Genomic DNA, 15,295 nt, shown 5'->3' on the forward strand with positions numbered 1-15,295 from the left:
AGTATTTGTATTAATATGCATCATTCTATCGCATTCCTGATCCCATTTCTTACAGCTTGCTGATACTGGAAGTCCAAAGAACAAGTGGTTTGGTCATCCAACTGAACCTATCTTCCACCATTGCTCTACCACTGCCTTCTCGAGTAGAACAACCTCTTGCAGACATTACCGCACCAAGCTCAAAGCTCAATGAACCTGAAGCTTCTGCAAGCCTTCCTTTTGTCGAACTCTGGGCAACAATGTAGTCACATATCAAGGCTATCTATGATCAGGTAGCAACGGTCTAGTCCTAGCTTTTGTCAATTGACCCCATGAGCTATCATCACCAAAGACCTCGTCGATGACCTAGCCGGGTAGGTGAGTATTAAAAACTCACTCCCGCTCGTGATCATTTTCACCGCAGCCTTTTATTTGACATGCAATAATGATATCACACCCCTCTTTACAGAGATTAGATAGGTCATACCGTCTTGGGAATGCCTCGACTTCCTCCAGACGAATCGCGCGACCGAGGCAATCTTGAAAACACGATCGCTTCGGATCTTGACGGCTCCGTTTACACAGTGTCACCCGTTCCCGTAGCTTGTAATAGAGAGGACCCAAGGCCGTTCGTTTCTCATCCCATCTCCTTCCTTCTCCTCTACTCGTTATTCTAGAGAATTCATAAAGCCTAAAGCCATGGCCTCCACTCCACCGTCGTCCCGCGAGTCAGGCCCAGAGAGTGAAGAAGCAGGGTTCCTCTCCCCGAAGCCCCTCTCCATGGTCCCTCCTGGGGTCATCATTGTTTTCTCCGATGATGAGGAATCAAATAAGAGCAAGAGGAATGAAGAAGATGAAGATGGTGGTGATTTTGACAAGATAATCGGCTAGGTCACCGACGAGGTCTTCGGCGATGAAGCTCCTAATCCCCCAGTGGTGAAGAGAGCGCGATTGACTTATCCATTGACAATCACCAAATCGGCTCCACGTTCTATGAAGGATCCGTCGGTACCGTTGACGTCGGTCAATAGCTCCAGCACAGGCAAAGTCTTTGTCTCGGCCACATTCCATGGCCTTTACGCTGGCCGGCGTCCGGTTTCCGCCGCAATCAATTACCATCCAAGGGAGGAGTAAGAAAGATCCCCTGCCTCGTTTAAGGGGGAGTAGAACCTGCACTGTTTGCAAGAGCTAAGTGAATACTTTCTATGAACTTTGCACTAGCCACGCAAGTTAGATGTAAAAGAAAAAGTATGTCATCGGCTCGAGTTAGGAGGTAGGTTCAACAACCAGGACCTGGCAGACCTATCGAGCACGGTCAGCAGATAATTGGCCATTACCTTGTTGTCGCCGCCCACTGCTCGAGTTACCATGGTATAGATCTGTAACCACTTGTTGGGGTTAATCTTCTCGTCATACTTCTGGATCAGGCCCGCCTTGAACTTCTCGAGCCACTGTATCGATCAAAGCTCATGTACAAAAGCTTCGTAGCCTCCACCAAATTCTTTAGGAGGAGGTGGGGGAGGACTATACGACATATTCCTTCAAACAGGGGAGTTATGTCGACCATCTTGTCCTAGAGATCTACGGTCATAATAATGGCGGTCATCCTCTCAATGTTCCTAATAGTGGTTGCCTATCACTGTATGTAGATCATGTCGATCGTGAGGGATGCAGTTTCCAGGTCTTCTTGGTTCTTGCACCCATGAATATGGTAGTTATAACCTGGCCCGCAATGCTGCGCGCCACCTTGACCGCCCGAGCTTCCCATCTGGTATCCCTCGACTTGGGGATGCTCGCGTCCGTGGCTCCTTGAGCTGGCGCCCTGCCGACTAGGGTGCCTAGAATTGCTAGAATTATTCGCTCGAGCAGCTTGGATCTAGGCCGCATCGAGTAGTGTCATGACCTGATTAACCATAGGGGTTAAGGGATTCATTGGATCCAACTCTGGAAGGGATCTTAGAATCATATGGGCTCCCTGGATATTAGCATCCGAAGTGCCGAAAACATCGATGTCTAGACTTGGCTGTGGTCGAGACGATGCTGCTCCGCAGTAGCTATCTTGAGGGAGCTCGTTTCTCGTTGCTTGAGCCACTTGCAGTGGAAGTGTGCCCACTAAAAGTCGTCCTTGAAAACAAGGAGGTACCTGACCTCACGCGGTCTGTCGATGGAGAGTGGTGTCAGGGACACGTAAAGCTCCAACTGCAGATGTCTATGGTGGTATTTCGCCAGCAACACCAGTACCGTGAGCTCTAGCTGGTGGTAGAGTCGTTGTCGTCACCCTCGTCGTTGTCAGTGTCCATGCACTGGAGAACATTAGGCTCCTTGGGACCCCACTTGAGATGTTCAACCACGCGATATGCATCTAATTGCCTAGACTCGATAATACCGGTGCAGATCAGTTCATCTTGATGGTCCTAGCGGAAGATCATAGTTCCGAATGCGATCTCCGATTCGGCTAGAGGCTATTCGAGGGTGATCGTTGTTGACCCAAAGTAGTCGTAGCAGTCGACGTCAGAGAATCCTGTGCCGATGTGTACTCAAGACATAGTCGATCCTGAAAAGCAAAAGATCCTTACCTGGCACGTCAGTTGTCGAGGGTTTGTTCCTGACAATGTGTCTAGAAATAACTGGGTTACCTTCGTGGATCAAAGATCAAGCATGAAGCGAGGCACACGCGATGTATACAGGTCCGTACCTTTAGTTAGAGTAATATCCTACGTCATGTGTTGATGATTGTATGTATGTATTCACTTGAGTGCATGCAATGTGGCAAATCTATTACAAGAAGTAGATCAAATCAAATCTAATCTAAAGCTAAAGTCGCCGAGTTCCTCTTGCGCCAAGATCCTGATGTTTGCCTTCCAATAGTCAAGAGAAAAACAAGCCTCTTCCAGGGGATCTGGATCCTCACCTTATATAAAGGTGATGTACCGCCTGCTATCCAGCCGTAGTCGATAGAGAGTATTTTTCCTTATCGTCTAAATAAATAGATTTGTCCTAGATACTAGTCGTCTCAATTTAGTTAAGCAATCGAGACATTTTTAGTATACACCTTCTGAATTTCGTACGTATCAAATACCTTAGGTTCTATAATATCTAAAGTTGTTAAATATACATATGATATATCTCATCCATATACGATATACTTCTTATAAACCTATATCCTATAGATATTGGGCACAAACACATCGTCTCACTGCCCCATGTGAGCCACATTATGCGCAATCCACATCTCAAACTACCTCCAGAGGTTATTTGCACTTATTTTAAAGTTTATGGTGGTACTCAATCAGACGATTTGGCAGTTCGAAAGTAGAGTATGGGCACTCTTCTTTAGTCTATGTAAAAACTTTTCCAAAGCAGTGAACTTTGGCGTCGTTTCTTTACACACTACAATTCTGAGGGAAAATATGGTACACACCGCATGTTACCTTCTCAACAGTATAATTCTTTATTAAATGAGATAATCAATGAATCAGTGACAAGAACTAGCGGTAGGATTCTCGCTGAGTGCGAGAGGTCCCGAGTTCGATTCTCCGAATGCACACTGCTGTTACCTCAATCCCTTTTTTCCCCAATTTCTAATTCCTGTTTTTTACAATCAGTGATTAGTCACATGTGAACAAAGGAAATGCTTCAATACCTTTTTCTCTCAGTTTTGCGTTGATGAAACAAAAGGGTGCATGATCATGATGGTACTCGATGATTGAGGCACAAACTTCAGAATTAAACCACAATTTCCTGCAAATTTTGTGCAAATCGCACTGCACAGCTCCACACAAAGATAAGGCAAGTTGAAACATTGGCCTTCTATATTCCCCTCTGCACGCTCCAATTCTACTACAAAATTGCAGTATCACATGGATAGAATACTACATGATGATAAGAGGCAAAATGGATACAAGAAGGCAAAATGGATTACAAATGCAGCTGCGTCGAGGATCTGATTCCATTACAAGTGTGGCCCTCGGAGCTCACGAGATGACGAACACCCTGAGCTCCCCCCTGTCCCCGCGGGTGATGCGGGTGTCGTCGTCGAGGTAGGTCAGCTCGAACTCGCCGCTCCCGGTGTTGGACGGCGGCCGGAGGTTGTCGGGGATGCGGGGCACCTCCAGCGGCGGCAGCTGCGACAGGCTCCCCTTCGTCTTCACCGTTGTCTTCTCGAACGTGATCTTGATCCCCGAGGCCCCTGCGTCGTCGTCCACGGCGGGCAATGGGCGTCAGAGTTCACAGTTCACATGGCAGCAATTGGTGAGACGAAGGACGCGAGCAGAGCAGAGCTGCAGGGCAAGAGTGGATCACTCACCGATGACCTCGAACTTGTGCGCCAGCGTCGCCGTCGCCTCGACCGGCGGCAGCGGCCACGGCGTGCCGAGCTCGAGCTGCACGATGTTGTCGAAGTCCCTGCTGACCACGTCGATCCTCTGGAACACCTGATGAGCACGCACGATTACTGAATCACGACCGCGTCGCGTCAATTTTCAGTCCAAGATTTGCGTGGATGCAGTTCGAGGTTGACTCTGACCTGGCCGAGGGTGATGGGGAGGAGCCGGCCGGTGGGCGGGCCGGGGCGGCTGCCGCCGAGAGTCCGCGACGAGAACGCGCTGCTGTACACCAGCCTCCACCGCCCCTGCAGCTTGTCGAGGTCCCTGTTCAGATCCACGGACCCGCCCGCCGCCGCCTCGAGCTCCCGCGCCGCCGCGTCCGCCCGGTCCAAGTCCTCCTGGCTCGCCGCCAGGCCCCGGTTCAGGCCGCACACCGCGCTCTGCGCCCAAATCACGCAAAAGAAGTGAACAATCCATCAAGAGACCGAACATGGAGTCAAGAACACGGGCCGCGATTTCTTGGTTAAGCACTGACCAGAAGCTTGATCTTGAGCGAAGCCACGGCGTCGGCGTCGGTGCCGGCGCTGGTGTCCGCGTAGTCCACGGGCGGCGGCGGAGCCTCCGCCGCCGCCGTGGCGCGGATGGACAGCTGCTGGCTCCTCCTCCTCCCGTGCTGCCTCCCGCTGCCACCAGCCGCCCACCATGGCTTCTCGCTCTTGGCGCCCGTGGGACCAAGCAGACGCGGAGCACTGCTCGACGTGGTCGTGGCGCAGCAGGACGACGACCACGGCGCAGCCATGGCCATGGGGGCTGGATGCCTCGGCTAGGACGTACGCGACGTGCAGAGCAAAAGCAAGCGAGCAAGCAGAGCAACGGCTATGGAAACGAGCCCCTGCCCCCTGGTTAGAGCGTGGGAAGTCGCAGGAAGTCACGGCGAGCACGCGAGGTTTCCACGGTGCTCTTGAAGGAAACGAGGCAAGGAGATGGCGGGGGATATTCCGCGTCGTGGAGGAATTCTTGTGGTGGGCGGGTCGGGTGAGCAGAGGAGGGAGTGGCGTGGCGCGGCCCGGGACGCGTACGGAACGGGCGGGTGAGGAGAGACTACGTTTGCGCCTTTGTACACACGGTGGCGCATTCCCTGGCCTTCTCGAGTGTTCCGTTGATACAGGAAATTTTACATTTGGACCTTTTTGAAAACTTATTTTGCAAACAGATACTCCGAGAAACAATTTGTTAAGGCTACCGTTACTGAGTTCACTGAGGCGAAATGATTTAACGTCTCAGCGCTGCAACACTAACAATAGCAGAATGGAGAGCAGGCCAGAGATATTCTGCCACCGTCTCACCACCAATCAGGATTAAAATTTCACCAAAAAATTTAAAAGAGAATGAAATATCTAATTTCGAAATTTTCTTCCACTAACATATAAAACTCACATAGCAGAGGATGAAAAATGATCAAAATTTCACAGATTCTAGTCTTTTCGTTGATGAATGAAACAAATTATAAAACCTAATTGAAATCCCTGAGTCCAATCTCCACCATCTCACCGCATTGCCACCGGCCCAGTGAATCCCCCACCATAAATCATGGCCGGAATATTCTGCTATTGTTACGTGTGATCATAATAATCGGGTTAAAGATATTATATAAAAATTGCCAAGTCTCTCACAGTGCTAACAATGAGTTGAACACGGTTTCACTGAATTGGCCCGAGTTCGAGACGCAGTATCCTCTTAATAAAATCTCGGTAAGACCGTCCTTTCTCTCGGTGCTCATTTATATAAATTGCTTGCAGTGTATTGGGACAGTTGCTTTCTTTCTGGTGGAACATGAAATTGCCATGATCTTGCCACTATAGTGGTTGAAGTATACGTGTGATCTTAAATAATAATCTGGTTAAAGATGTTATATAAAAATTGTCAAGTCTCTCACAGTGCTAACGGTGAGTTGAACACGATTTCACTGAACCGGCCCGAGTTCGATACGCAGTATCCTCTTAATAAAATCTCGGTAAGACGTCCTTTCTCTCGGTGCTCATTTATATAAATTGCTTGCAGTGTATTGGGACAGTTGCTTTCTTTTTGGTGGAACATGAAATTGCCATGATCTTGCCACTATAGTGGTTGAAGTATACGCTTTTGACTTCATGTAAGATCATTTTCAACCGATTTCTATTAGGGTCTAGAATTCCTTCACGAAGGGATTTTCGTTATCTTTAGCGCTCTAACAATTTCACTTCACGGTTCCCGTCATAAAGGAATTCTCAAAGGTCATTCCGTTCAGGACAGGATTCTCTATCATTTCCCTTCATGAATCCCTTCGAAGGAAAGCTGTTAGAAATGAGAGAAAATAAATGGAATGAGAACGGAGAGAGGAATCGAGAAGGGAACGAAATGAATGGAATATGGTTGGGATGGTCTAAGACCATATCTAACGATTTCCCTTCAGGACCTAGAATCCTTTTACGAAGGAATTTTCGTTCTTTTTAGCGTTCTAACGGTTTCCCTTCATGGTTCCCGTCACAAAGGGATTCTCAAGATCATTCTTTTTAGGACAGGATTCTCTCTTATTTCCCTTTATGAATACCTTCGAAGGTAAGCTATTAGAGATGAGAGAAAATAAAAGAAATGATAATGGTGAGGAGAATCAAGAATGAAACAAAATAAAGATAATATGGTTAGAGATGCTCTAATAATCTTTGAGCAGTAGTTCTCATCAAATAATAATAAAAGTTGTCACTGGTTAAGTCTGTAAAACGTTCAGTACTTCAGGTCAGAGATGAGATGGGATGTACTAGTTACTACTATATTTGCAAGGATGCATGGCATTGCAGCAGAAATTTATCCAATTGATTGGTTTCAATGGTTTCGCCTTTCTATCACCATGTCAAATCAGTTCTACCTCAATAATTCTTGTCTGGGAATTTCCGCATTGTTGGTAGTGCACATGTAATCCTGGTAGGCACCTGTATTTTTCTCACAAACATGTTTTCTCATAAACAAGAAAGGTTAATCTGGTGTGTGAAAGCTGAGTTCACGAGTGATTCCAGTTTGACAGTCTTGAACTGCATTTTCACTGATTTTTTAATCCATTTTTTTGTATTTTTTGCAATTTTTGTATTTCAAACATGTTTTCTCATAAACATGAAAGGTTAATCTGGTGTGTGAAAGCTGAGTTCACGAGTGATTCCAGTTTGACAGTCTTAAACTGCATTTTCACTGATTTTTTTAATCCATTTTTTGTATTTTTTGCAATTTTTGTATTTCAAAAATACAAAAATTGCAAAAAAAATACAAAAAATGGACATCTATTTTTGTAATTTTTGTTTTTAAAATATAAAAATAAAAAACTCACATTTCACTATCATAACGATAGGTTGAGCTCATTCATCAGTTACAGTACTTGACCAACCCAATAGACCAAAATGGCCCAGCCCACAGACTCCACTTGAAACAAAACCGAAGCTCTCCTTTTGCCACTCAGATTTTAAGAACAGGACAATCCTAGCAAAAGTCTGAGGTGGCGGCGTGATGAAGGCTGCGCGGCATGCCGGGATGCCTGAGGTAGCGATCGATGACGTCCGTTGTGTGGGCTCTTCTAACGGCGGTGTTAGAGTTCTGGGGTACACCATGCCGTCAACTCTAGAGGAAGGTGGGTTGGCGGCTAATCGGTAATGGCATCATCGAAGCCGCGGGATGAAGGTGTGCGGTGTGCGGAGGAGGTGGCGAGGGCAATGTATGTTGATGGTCATTAAGAGGCAGAGGGGCATTGTCGGTGACATAGGAACCAGGTGTCCCCAAGTCCCGAGGCTAGGACAACAGTCTGCCACGTGGCGCCCTCCCTGGGGGATTATCTTCCTGAGATTCGAGAAGACCAAGTTCCGGGAGAGTGTGCTCGGGGCCACCAACATTGGTCCCTGAGTACCCGAGTTCTCCGATGACCCGAGAAGATCAAGTACTGGGAATATGGTGCTCGGGGCCGTGAATAGTGGCCCCCGAGCACCCAAGTTCCAAGATGATAAGAAAAGTCAAGTTCCGGAAGAGAGTGCTCGGGGCCGTGAACAGTGGCCCCTGAGCACTCAGTTCCCCAAGGACCCAAACAGTCAGTACCGGGAGAGAGTGCTCAGGGCCGTGAGCAGTGGCCCCCGAGCACTCGGTTCCCCAAGGACCAAGAGAGGGCATATCCGGGAGAGAGTGCTCGGGGCTGCGACCAGTAGCCCCCGAGCACTCACAGTTCTCCGAGGGCCCGAGAAGTCCCTCGCCGGTGGTCCCCACAAGGGCTCAGCGGTGAGGTGTCAACTGGTGAGAGGTCTGATGCTGCATTTAAGAGGGCGCGTGGCCTGTCACTTCCAACTGCTCCCCCCACACTTACTGTCAGTCCCTGCCACGGCCTAGCAGGAAGACGTGGAGACATTTAATGCACAGGTCCCATCGCGCGACATCCGGCGCGCCTCGGGATAACGTCGCAGAGCTTGAGACGCCCCTCCTGCTGCCCTGCTATGTCAGGCTTGCTCTGACCAGGCGGGCACGCCAGGCTGCTCGGTGGCTGCCCGGTGGGCCCTCCCTGCGGCGCCAGTTGAAAAACGGCATGATGACGAACAAGACTGGACGGGGGCGCGTTTTCAACCCTCCTCGTCACCTCACACAGCAGCCCATGATGGTTTTTTTTCCATTTATGGTGCCTTGGAACTCGCGTCATCCTTTCTGGGCACGCTACCGCCCCGACGGGTATATAAGCGGGGCGAGTTCCCCGGAGAAAGACGGGCTAAGCTAAGTTCAGTTCGACCAATCGGAGATCAAGACAACAGAGGATGAACACCGAAGCATAGATCAACCGAAGAACAAGGAGCACGAAGCTCTAGACTAGACAAATATTCTTGTAACCAACATTCTCAGAGCATTTATAGCATACACACAGGAGTAGGGTGTTACGCTCAGTGCGGCCCGAACTTGTCTAAAAATCCCCTGAGCATTTACTCCTTCCTGCATCCGATCATTCCACCTCCACCTGCATCTCATTTACTTCCATTTATTTCACCCACAAAGCGGATTCAGAATCATCCCCCCGGCCGAATCTCAAAGGGGGTCCTTCCGGATCCCCGCTTGAGGAGTTCACCCTCCGACAGGCATGGTGGCGGATATCCCATAGTTGTAGCCTCTAGAGACAACGAAGGAGGACGTAGCGAGGGCACTAGAGATAGGGGAGGAGAGGACAAGGGGGGCAGCAAGGGGAGCACAGGGTAGTTAGAAGTGGCTACGCATGTAGGCAGGGCTGCTAGGATTAGGGGAGGAGGACATATCTAAGCTGTTGGATTTGGATACAAAGATAAAAGAAGGAATTGACTAAGATGTTGAATTTTTCTGTTAACTTATAATCAAATGCCCCTATTTTTTTTTTTAGCGTGTACATGTCCACCTTGACTAGCTATACATTGGAAAAGATTTACTAAGGGTCTATTTGGCAGAGCTCCTCCTGATTTAGGGTCTGTTTGACAAAGCTTTCATAGCAGCTTCTCGGCTAGAATTAGGGGGAGCCCTGCCAAACAACAACTTTCATCTTTTAGCTTATCGAGTGAAATCCGTGAAAGTGATTCTCTGAAATGAACTAGAAGCTAAGGAGCTAAAAAAAACAGCTTCCCCTGATTCACTTTCCGAACAGAATTACTTCCTCCATATAATTTATTCTAGAGAATCACTTTCAGCCACAAAATCACTTTCCCAAAAGAATCACTCTCCGCAGAGAATTTGAATCATGGAGAGCTCTACCAAACAGACCCTCATTCAGGAAGCTGCTCTGGGAGCTGAAAAAAGTAACTTCTTCCGATTCACTCCTAACACATAATCACTTCCTCCATAGAGTTTACACTAGAAAATCACTTTCAACTACATAATCATTTTTCTCAAAAAATCACTCCTTCTAAAAACTATAGATAAAAAAACTCTAGTAAGCAGACCCTAAATATTTTTTCTTTCTAAGTGTATGTTAGTCTTTTACATAGTTATTACAAACTGGGGTGGAGCTACGTCCCGAGCAAATGGTGCTCTAACCTAAGGAGCAAATGGTGCTCTAACCTAAGGCGTAGACCCAAAAATCAATGTACAAATACTGTAGATAACAGTGGCAAACAAATGCCCCAGCTCATGACCAACTCTGCCCAAGTTGAGCCCTTTTGGATCAGAAGAACAAAACAATGTCAATGTAAGCAAGGAAGAAGTCCGTTTAACCTCTGAACTAATGCCTGATTCTGGATTTCAAGCCTCAACTTAACTATCGGAACCGCGCAAATTACCCCCTTCAGTCCAAACCACGGTGGACTTTGATGATGTGTCAGCATTTTGCCGCGTGGATGTTGATGTGGACATGACATGGCAACCACTCTGGAAATTATATGCCTCACGCAACTGCAGTCCCGTATTTCTCTTTGCCTACTTCTTAAGGGCCGTGGCAGCAGGGAGGAAGAAGCTGAGAGAAAAAGAAGGGAAAAAAATAATCAATTAACCTGTGGGCCACGTTAAAACTTTTTATGGCTCATTTTGACGTGGATGGTTGAGCAGGAGGTGACTCGAATTAGATGTCAAAATTATTGACATGTCAACACCACATGGAGTAAAACCACCTACATTGTATTGATAGGCTAAGGGTGCATTATATTTGTTTTTATACATGTGAGAGATTCGGACTCAGGCGATAGTTCAAAGAGTTAAATAGATTTTTTCCTCTTAGGAAAGAGGAAGCCCGAAACTTGTTGTTGGAGCTTTTGCGCGAGATCTCCGCATCGCGTGTAGTCTATTCACTGTCATTTCCACGCTTTCACGCACATAGGTCCCACAAATAGAACTCCCTCCTTCCCTTTCCCCCTTGGCCGACCAAGTAGCGACTTGTCTTCCTCTTCCCCTTTCCCCTTCACTCGATGCACAATGAGATCGAGAGTGTGGTGAGGTGGATCTTGACTATCAACGGCCGGCGAGGGTATTGTTGATGTCCTTCCTTCTCCTCGTCATCTTTCTCAGGACACTATCGGATTGTGGCCACCCTTGCCAAATTTGTCGTTGGGATTATTGTTAGATCTGGAGCTACTGGCACCGCAATAGGTGTGGTTTGATTCTAGGATTTGATCCCCCCTCCCTAAAAAGAAAATCTAGGTCTAATTTTCCAGCCTCATCTCTCTCAGGGCGCCATCGGATTGAGGCCGCCCTTGTCAAATCTGTTGTCGGCATTTCCGCTGGATCTGAAGCCACCAACACTGTCACTAGATTTGGAGCCACTGACACTACATCAGGTGTTCTTTGATTCTAGGGCTTGATTTTCCCCTAAAATTTTATGGTCTAATTTTTTAGCCTCATCTCTCATGGCGCCATCGGATTGAGGCTCTCCTTGTCAAATCTGCCATCGGAATTGCTGCTAGATTTGGAGCTGCCAGCACCGCGATATATGTGGTTTGATTCTAGGATTTTATTCCCCTCCCTAATTTTAGGGCCTATTTTTTTTAGCCTCGTCTCTCTTAGGGCACCATCGGGTTGAGGTCATCCTTGCCAAATTTGTCGTCGGCATTTCCGCTGGATGTAAAACCCGCAGCACCGTCACTAGATCTCGAGTCACCGACACTACATCAGGTGTTGTTTGATTCTAGGGTTTGATTTTCCCCCTAAAATTTTAGATCTAATTTTTTAGCCTAATTCTCTTAGGTCTCACCATCTTTGCAAAATATGTCATCGACATTTCTGCTAGATCTGGAGCCACTGTCACCGCCGCTAGATCTGGAGCCACCGGCACCGCATTAGGTGTGGTTTGACCCTAGGTTTTGTTTTCCACCAAATTTTAGGGTCTGATTTTTCATCCTTTTCTCCGATCTTTAATCGGTTTGGTTTTTTATTTTTATTCTTTCTCCATCCAAGTTGAATCTTCTGCATAGAGTTTTTGACTAGAATTTTAGTCAAAAAGTTTTATCTCGAAATCTTTAGTCAAAAACTCTTAGCTAAACTGGAAATGAAGCTTTCATTTCAGCTCGTAATCCTGTTTTCGATCTTGCTTGCCGAAAATGAAGCAGGGGAGGAAAGGAATCGCCTGAAGTGCGGGGGTCGCCGGGGAGTCGAAAAAGGGAAAGCGACAGAACCTCCGACTTCCCGTAAAAGCACCTGTGCGGTCGGTCGTGCGCGAGGGGGTGGGGGGGGGGGGGGCTGCTCCCTCGTTAGGAGACCCCGAGGAAACCCCCGGAGCACGAGCGCGATCGCCTCTCGTTCCTGCGGCAAAAGGAGAACGCGTCTCGATCGATCAATCGTTAGCAACTTTCTCATCCATCGAGCATGGAGTCATAACCTGTTCGATTCTTACCGGTTCTTCTTTGGCTCACCTTGCTTGGGTTCGTCAGGTAAAGAGGCCCCGCGGCCGCGGTCTCCGGCGGCGATGGACTCCGCCGCCGACGCTGCCGGTGAGTCCGTCCTCTCCTGTACTGCGTGTCCCGTGGCCGTGAGTGTTGGGTGCTGGTGGGCTTTACGGCCTCTTGTGGATGGCTCGTGCAGGCGAGGTGTTCGACGGAAGGCCCCAAGAGAAGAGCCCAAGATTTGACGCGGGGTGCGAACACCCGCCGGAGTCGTTGTGGGCGGGCCTTCAGCCGGACGCCCTGGGCGTCGTGCTCCGCCTCCTGCCCTGCAGCGCCGACCGCGCGAGGGTGCGGTCCGTGTGCCGCCACTGGCGCGCCGCCGCACGCGGCCACGGCGTGCCCCCACCGCTGCCCCTGCTGGTGCTCCCCAAGTTCAGGTTCTCGTGCTTGTCCCCCGGTGGCGCATTGATATCCGCGCGGTGCGCCTGGATGCCACAGGAGGTGTCGGACGATCATGCCCGTTGCCTGGGATCTTCTGATGGGTGGCTCGTGGGCGTGAGACAGGCTGATGACGAGTGCTTCTTGGTGAATGCCTTCTCCCACGAGGTGGTCCATCTACCGCGCCTGAGTGCTTCCGATTACAGTTGTTCCATCTGCTCACTCCGCAGAGTGGTACTATCTGCTTCACCTGAGTCAGGATCCAAGTGCATTGTGGCTGCTTTCGCCTTCCGCGGGTCTAAACCTGAACTTGCGCTCTGGAAACCTGGGATGACGTCATGGCATGTTTGCCAAGATGCTTTGATTGCTGGGCACATTGATATCGCCTTCTATCAAGGGAAACTGTATATGGTCTGGAGGTTCACACCATGCCTCTTCGCTCTTGAACTTGGGGAGGATGAGCATGGGGTCAATGTCTCTCTTGTTAAGGATTGTTTGATTGAAAGGCTTCTCCCTAACCCTCTCGAGCGCAATGGTGTATTGAGTTGCAACATAGTGGTGTGGCGTGGAAAGCTTTTATTGATCATCAGATACTATGGTGGTTCCCAAGCCAGGGACAATATTCGTAAAGTCGAAGTGTTTGCACTGGACTTCAGCACGAACCCTTATGGACTCACTGAGATCCACGGCTTTGGTAGCGACTGTGTCTTTGTTGGCTCAGGCGGCTGCAAATCCTTTCCTGCCGGTCTGCATGGTGGAGTTGAAGGTGACCTTATCTACTTTGTTCCTGATGATTACAACCCTCATGGTACATTTGTGTACAACATGAGAGATGGTACGGTGAGACCCTTTGCTATTGAGTCGTCACCTCGCAACATTGGCGCACCAGAGGGCAACCTCGATTTCCCGGTGTGGTTATTTCCTTCAGAATGATGTGCTGCAGGAGCAAATCTGATCTGCTGGGTGGTTGGTGCTGCGGTTTGCTATACTGTGATGCATGCTGTATTGTAACTCCATTTGTAGGACAATTATGTGTATTTCGTTCCCAAATTCGTGCCTAAATGGTGAGCGAGCAAAATTGTGATAGAACTTTATTTCTGCAATGCCCATATGTCCCAAATGCTCTACATGCAAACATTTAGTTTTCTCATCTTATGATGTTTATTTTTTCTCTTCTTTTTGTTGTTTTCCCGGACTGAATAAGCGGCTGTTGTTTGCTACTGTACATATGAACCATTGCCGGAACATTCTGCTGGAGTTTGCCATGGGGGTTGATTGGACACCCTTTCTTAACTATTGGCCTGAATGAACGTATCTAGTAAGATGCACTCTGCCACATAATTTTGTTCTTGAATTCTCAATAGAGCTTTCTCTGAAAGAACCGTCAGAATCAGGAAAATACCAGATATCAGCCACATGATTTATGTATTTTTGTGTCATGTGAGCCAAAGCAACCTATCAGAATGATCATAGCGGACTGAGGCACTCTTTGGGACAAACGAAATGTGGAGGAATAAAAAAATGGAGGAATTGAATTCAATGTTGAAATCATATATGATTGGTTTTGGATTGTAGGATTGGTGCAAAGAAGTTTACTAGGATAGGAAGATTTCCTCCGCACACATTTTGGAATTCCAAAATCCTTTAATGAGGTCTAACCTCATGTTTGCAATTTCTTTGAGAGTTTCAGCGTAGGTTATCTCTATTTCTCCAAATTTACTCTTTTGATAATGAACATCAATGCCCAAAATCCCCATGTTTTTTTTTCCTGTGAGGCATCAATCACCTTTTTTTTTTTTAGCAATTCCAATGTCTTCTCTGTTCCATAGGACTCGAAAAGTCAGGGCACTCTAATCATACAATCTTCCTATTCCTAGGTTTTGAAAATCTTGCGAAAAAATAGGTAGGAAATAGGAATAATCATATACACAAATATTGGTCCAGTTTTATTTTTGAAATAAGATGGATGGCCCACAAGATAGACTCTGATAGGCGATAGGGGTCCCACATGTCAGACCAGACCAATCGGCAGCACAGCAAACTTTTTTCGTCTCAAGTTGGAAGCGTCAGTAGAACAGAAAATTCCACTAAATCATGCGGATGCATGGTTTATTAGGACCATTCATTTATATTAAGATTTATATTAGAAGTATAGTTAAAATAATTATAAGATAGATAATATAATTAATAAATGGATGATGAGTATTAGATATGTGAGAGATAGATAGC

The 15,295-nt window shown here is 47.6% G+C and overlaps 2 protein-coding genes across 2 annotated transcripts; one reads left to right on the forward strand and one right to left on the reverse strand.

The window, feature by feature from the left end:
• Positions 1–3,764: 3,764 nt before the first annotated feature.
• On the reverse strand, positions 3,765–5,324 carry LOC133900675 (plastid-lipid-associated protein 6, chloroplastic-like). Its single transcript, XM_062341880.1, has 4 exons — positions 4,840–5,324; positions 4,505–4,744; positions 4,286–4,412; positions 3,765–4,168 (listed from the first exon to the last, which is right to left on the reverse strand). Exons 1-4 carry the CDS (start codon positions 5,107–5,109, stop codon positions 3,954–3,956), a joined length of 852 nt encoding a protein of 283 aa, XP_062197864.1. The 5' UTR covers positions 5,110–5,324; the 3' UTR covers positions 3,765–3,953.
• A 7,002-nt stretch (positions 5,325–12,326) lies between these two features.
• Positions 12,327–14,317, forward strand: LOC133900939 (uncharacterized). Its single transcript, XM_062342240.1, has 3 exons — positions 12,327–12,585; positions 12,677–12,736; positions 12,828–14,317. The coding sequence occupies exons 2-3, from the start codon at positions 12,712–12,714 to the stop codon at positions 13,997–13,999; spliced, it is 1,197 nt and encodes a 398-aa protein (XP_062198224.1). The 5' UTR covers positions 12,327–12,585; positions 12,677–12,711; the 3' UTR covers positions 14,000–14,317.
• The last annotated feature ends 978 nt before the right edge of the window (positions 14,318–15,295 follow it).

This window comes from Phragmites australis, chromosome 19 (genome assembly GCF_958298935.1).
Source record: "Phragmites australis chromosome 19, lpPhrAust1.1, whole genome shotgun sequence".
NCBI classification, from domain to species: Eukaryota; Viridiplantae; Streptophyta; class Magnoliopsida; order Poales; family Poaceae; genus Phragmites; species Phragmites australis.

Bases quoted from the DNA above. Each gene is read 5' to 3' on its own strand.
- LOC133900675 (XM_062341880.1), bottom strand. From the start codon at position 5,109: ATGGCCATGGCTGCGCCGTGGTCGTCGTCCTGCTGCGCCACGACCACG. The intron at 4,745-4,839 runs GTCAGTGCTTAA...ATTTGGGCGCAG, and splicing joins CGCTCAAGATCAAGCTTCTG to AGCGCGGTGTGCGGCCTGAA. The intron at 4,169-4,285 runs GTGAGTGATCCA...ACGACGACGCAG, and splicing joins GCACAAGTTCGAGGTCATCG to GGGCCTCGGGGATCAAGATC.
- LOC133900939 (XM_062342240.1), top strand. From the start codon at position 12,712: ATGGACTCCGCCGCCGACGCTGCCG. The intron at 12,737-12,827 runs GTGAGTCCGTCC...TGGCTCGTGCAG, and splicing joins CTCCGCCGCCGACGCTGCCG to GCGAGGTGTTCGACGGAAGG.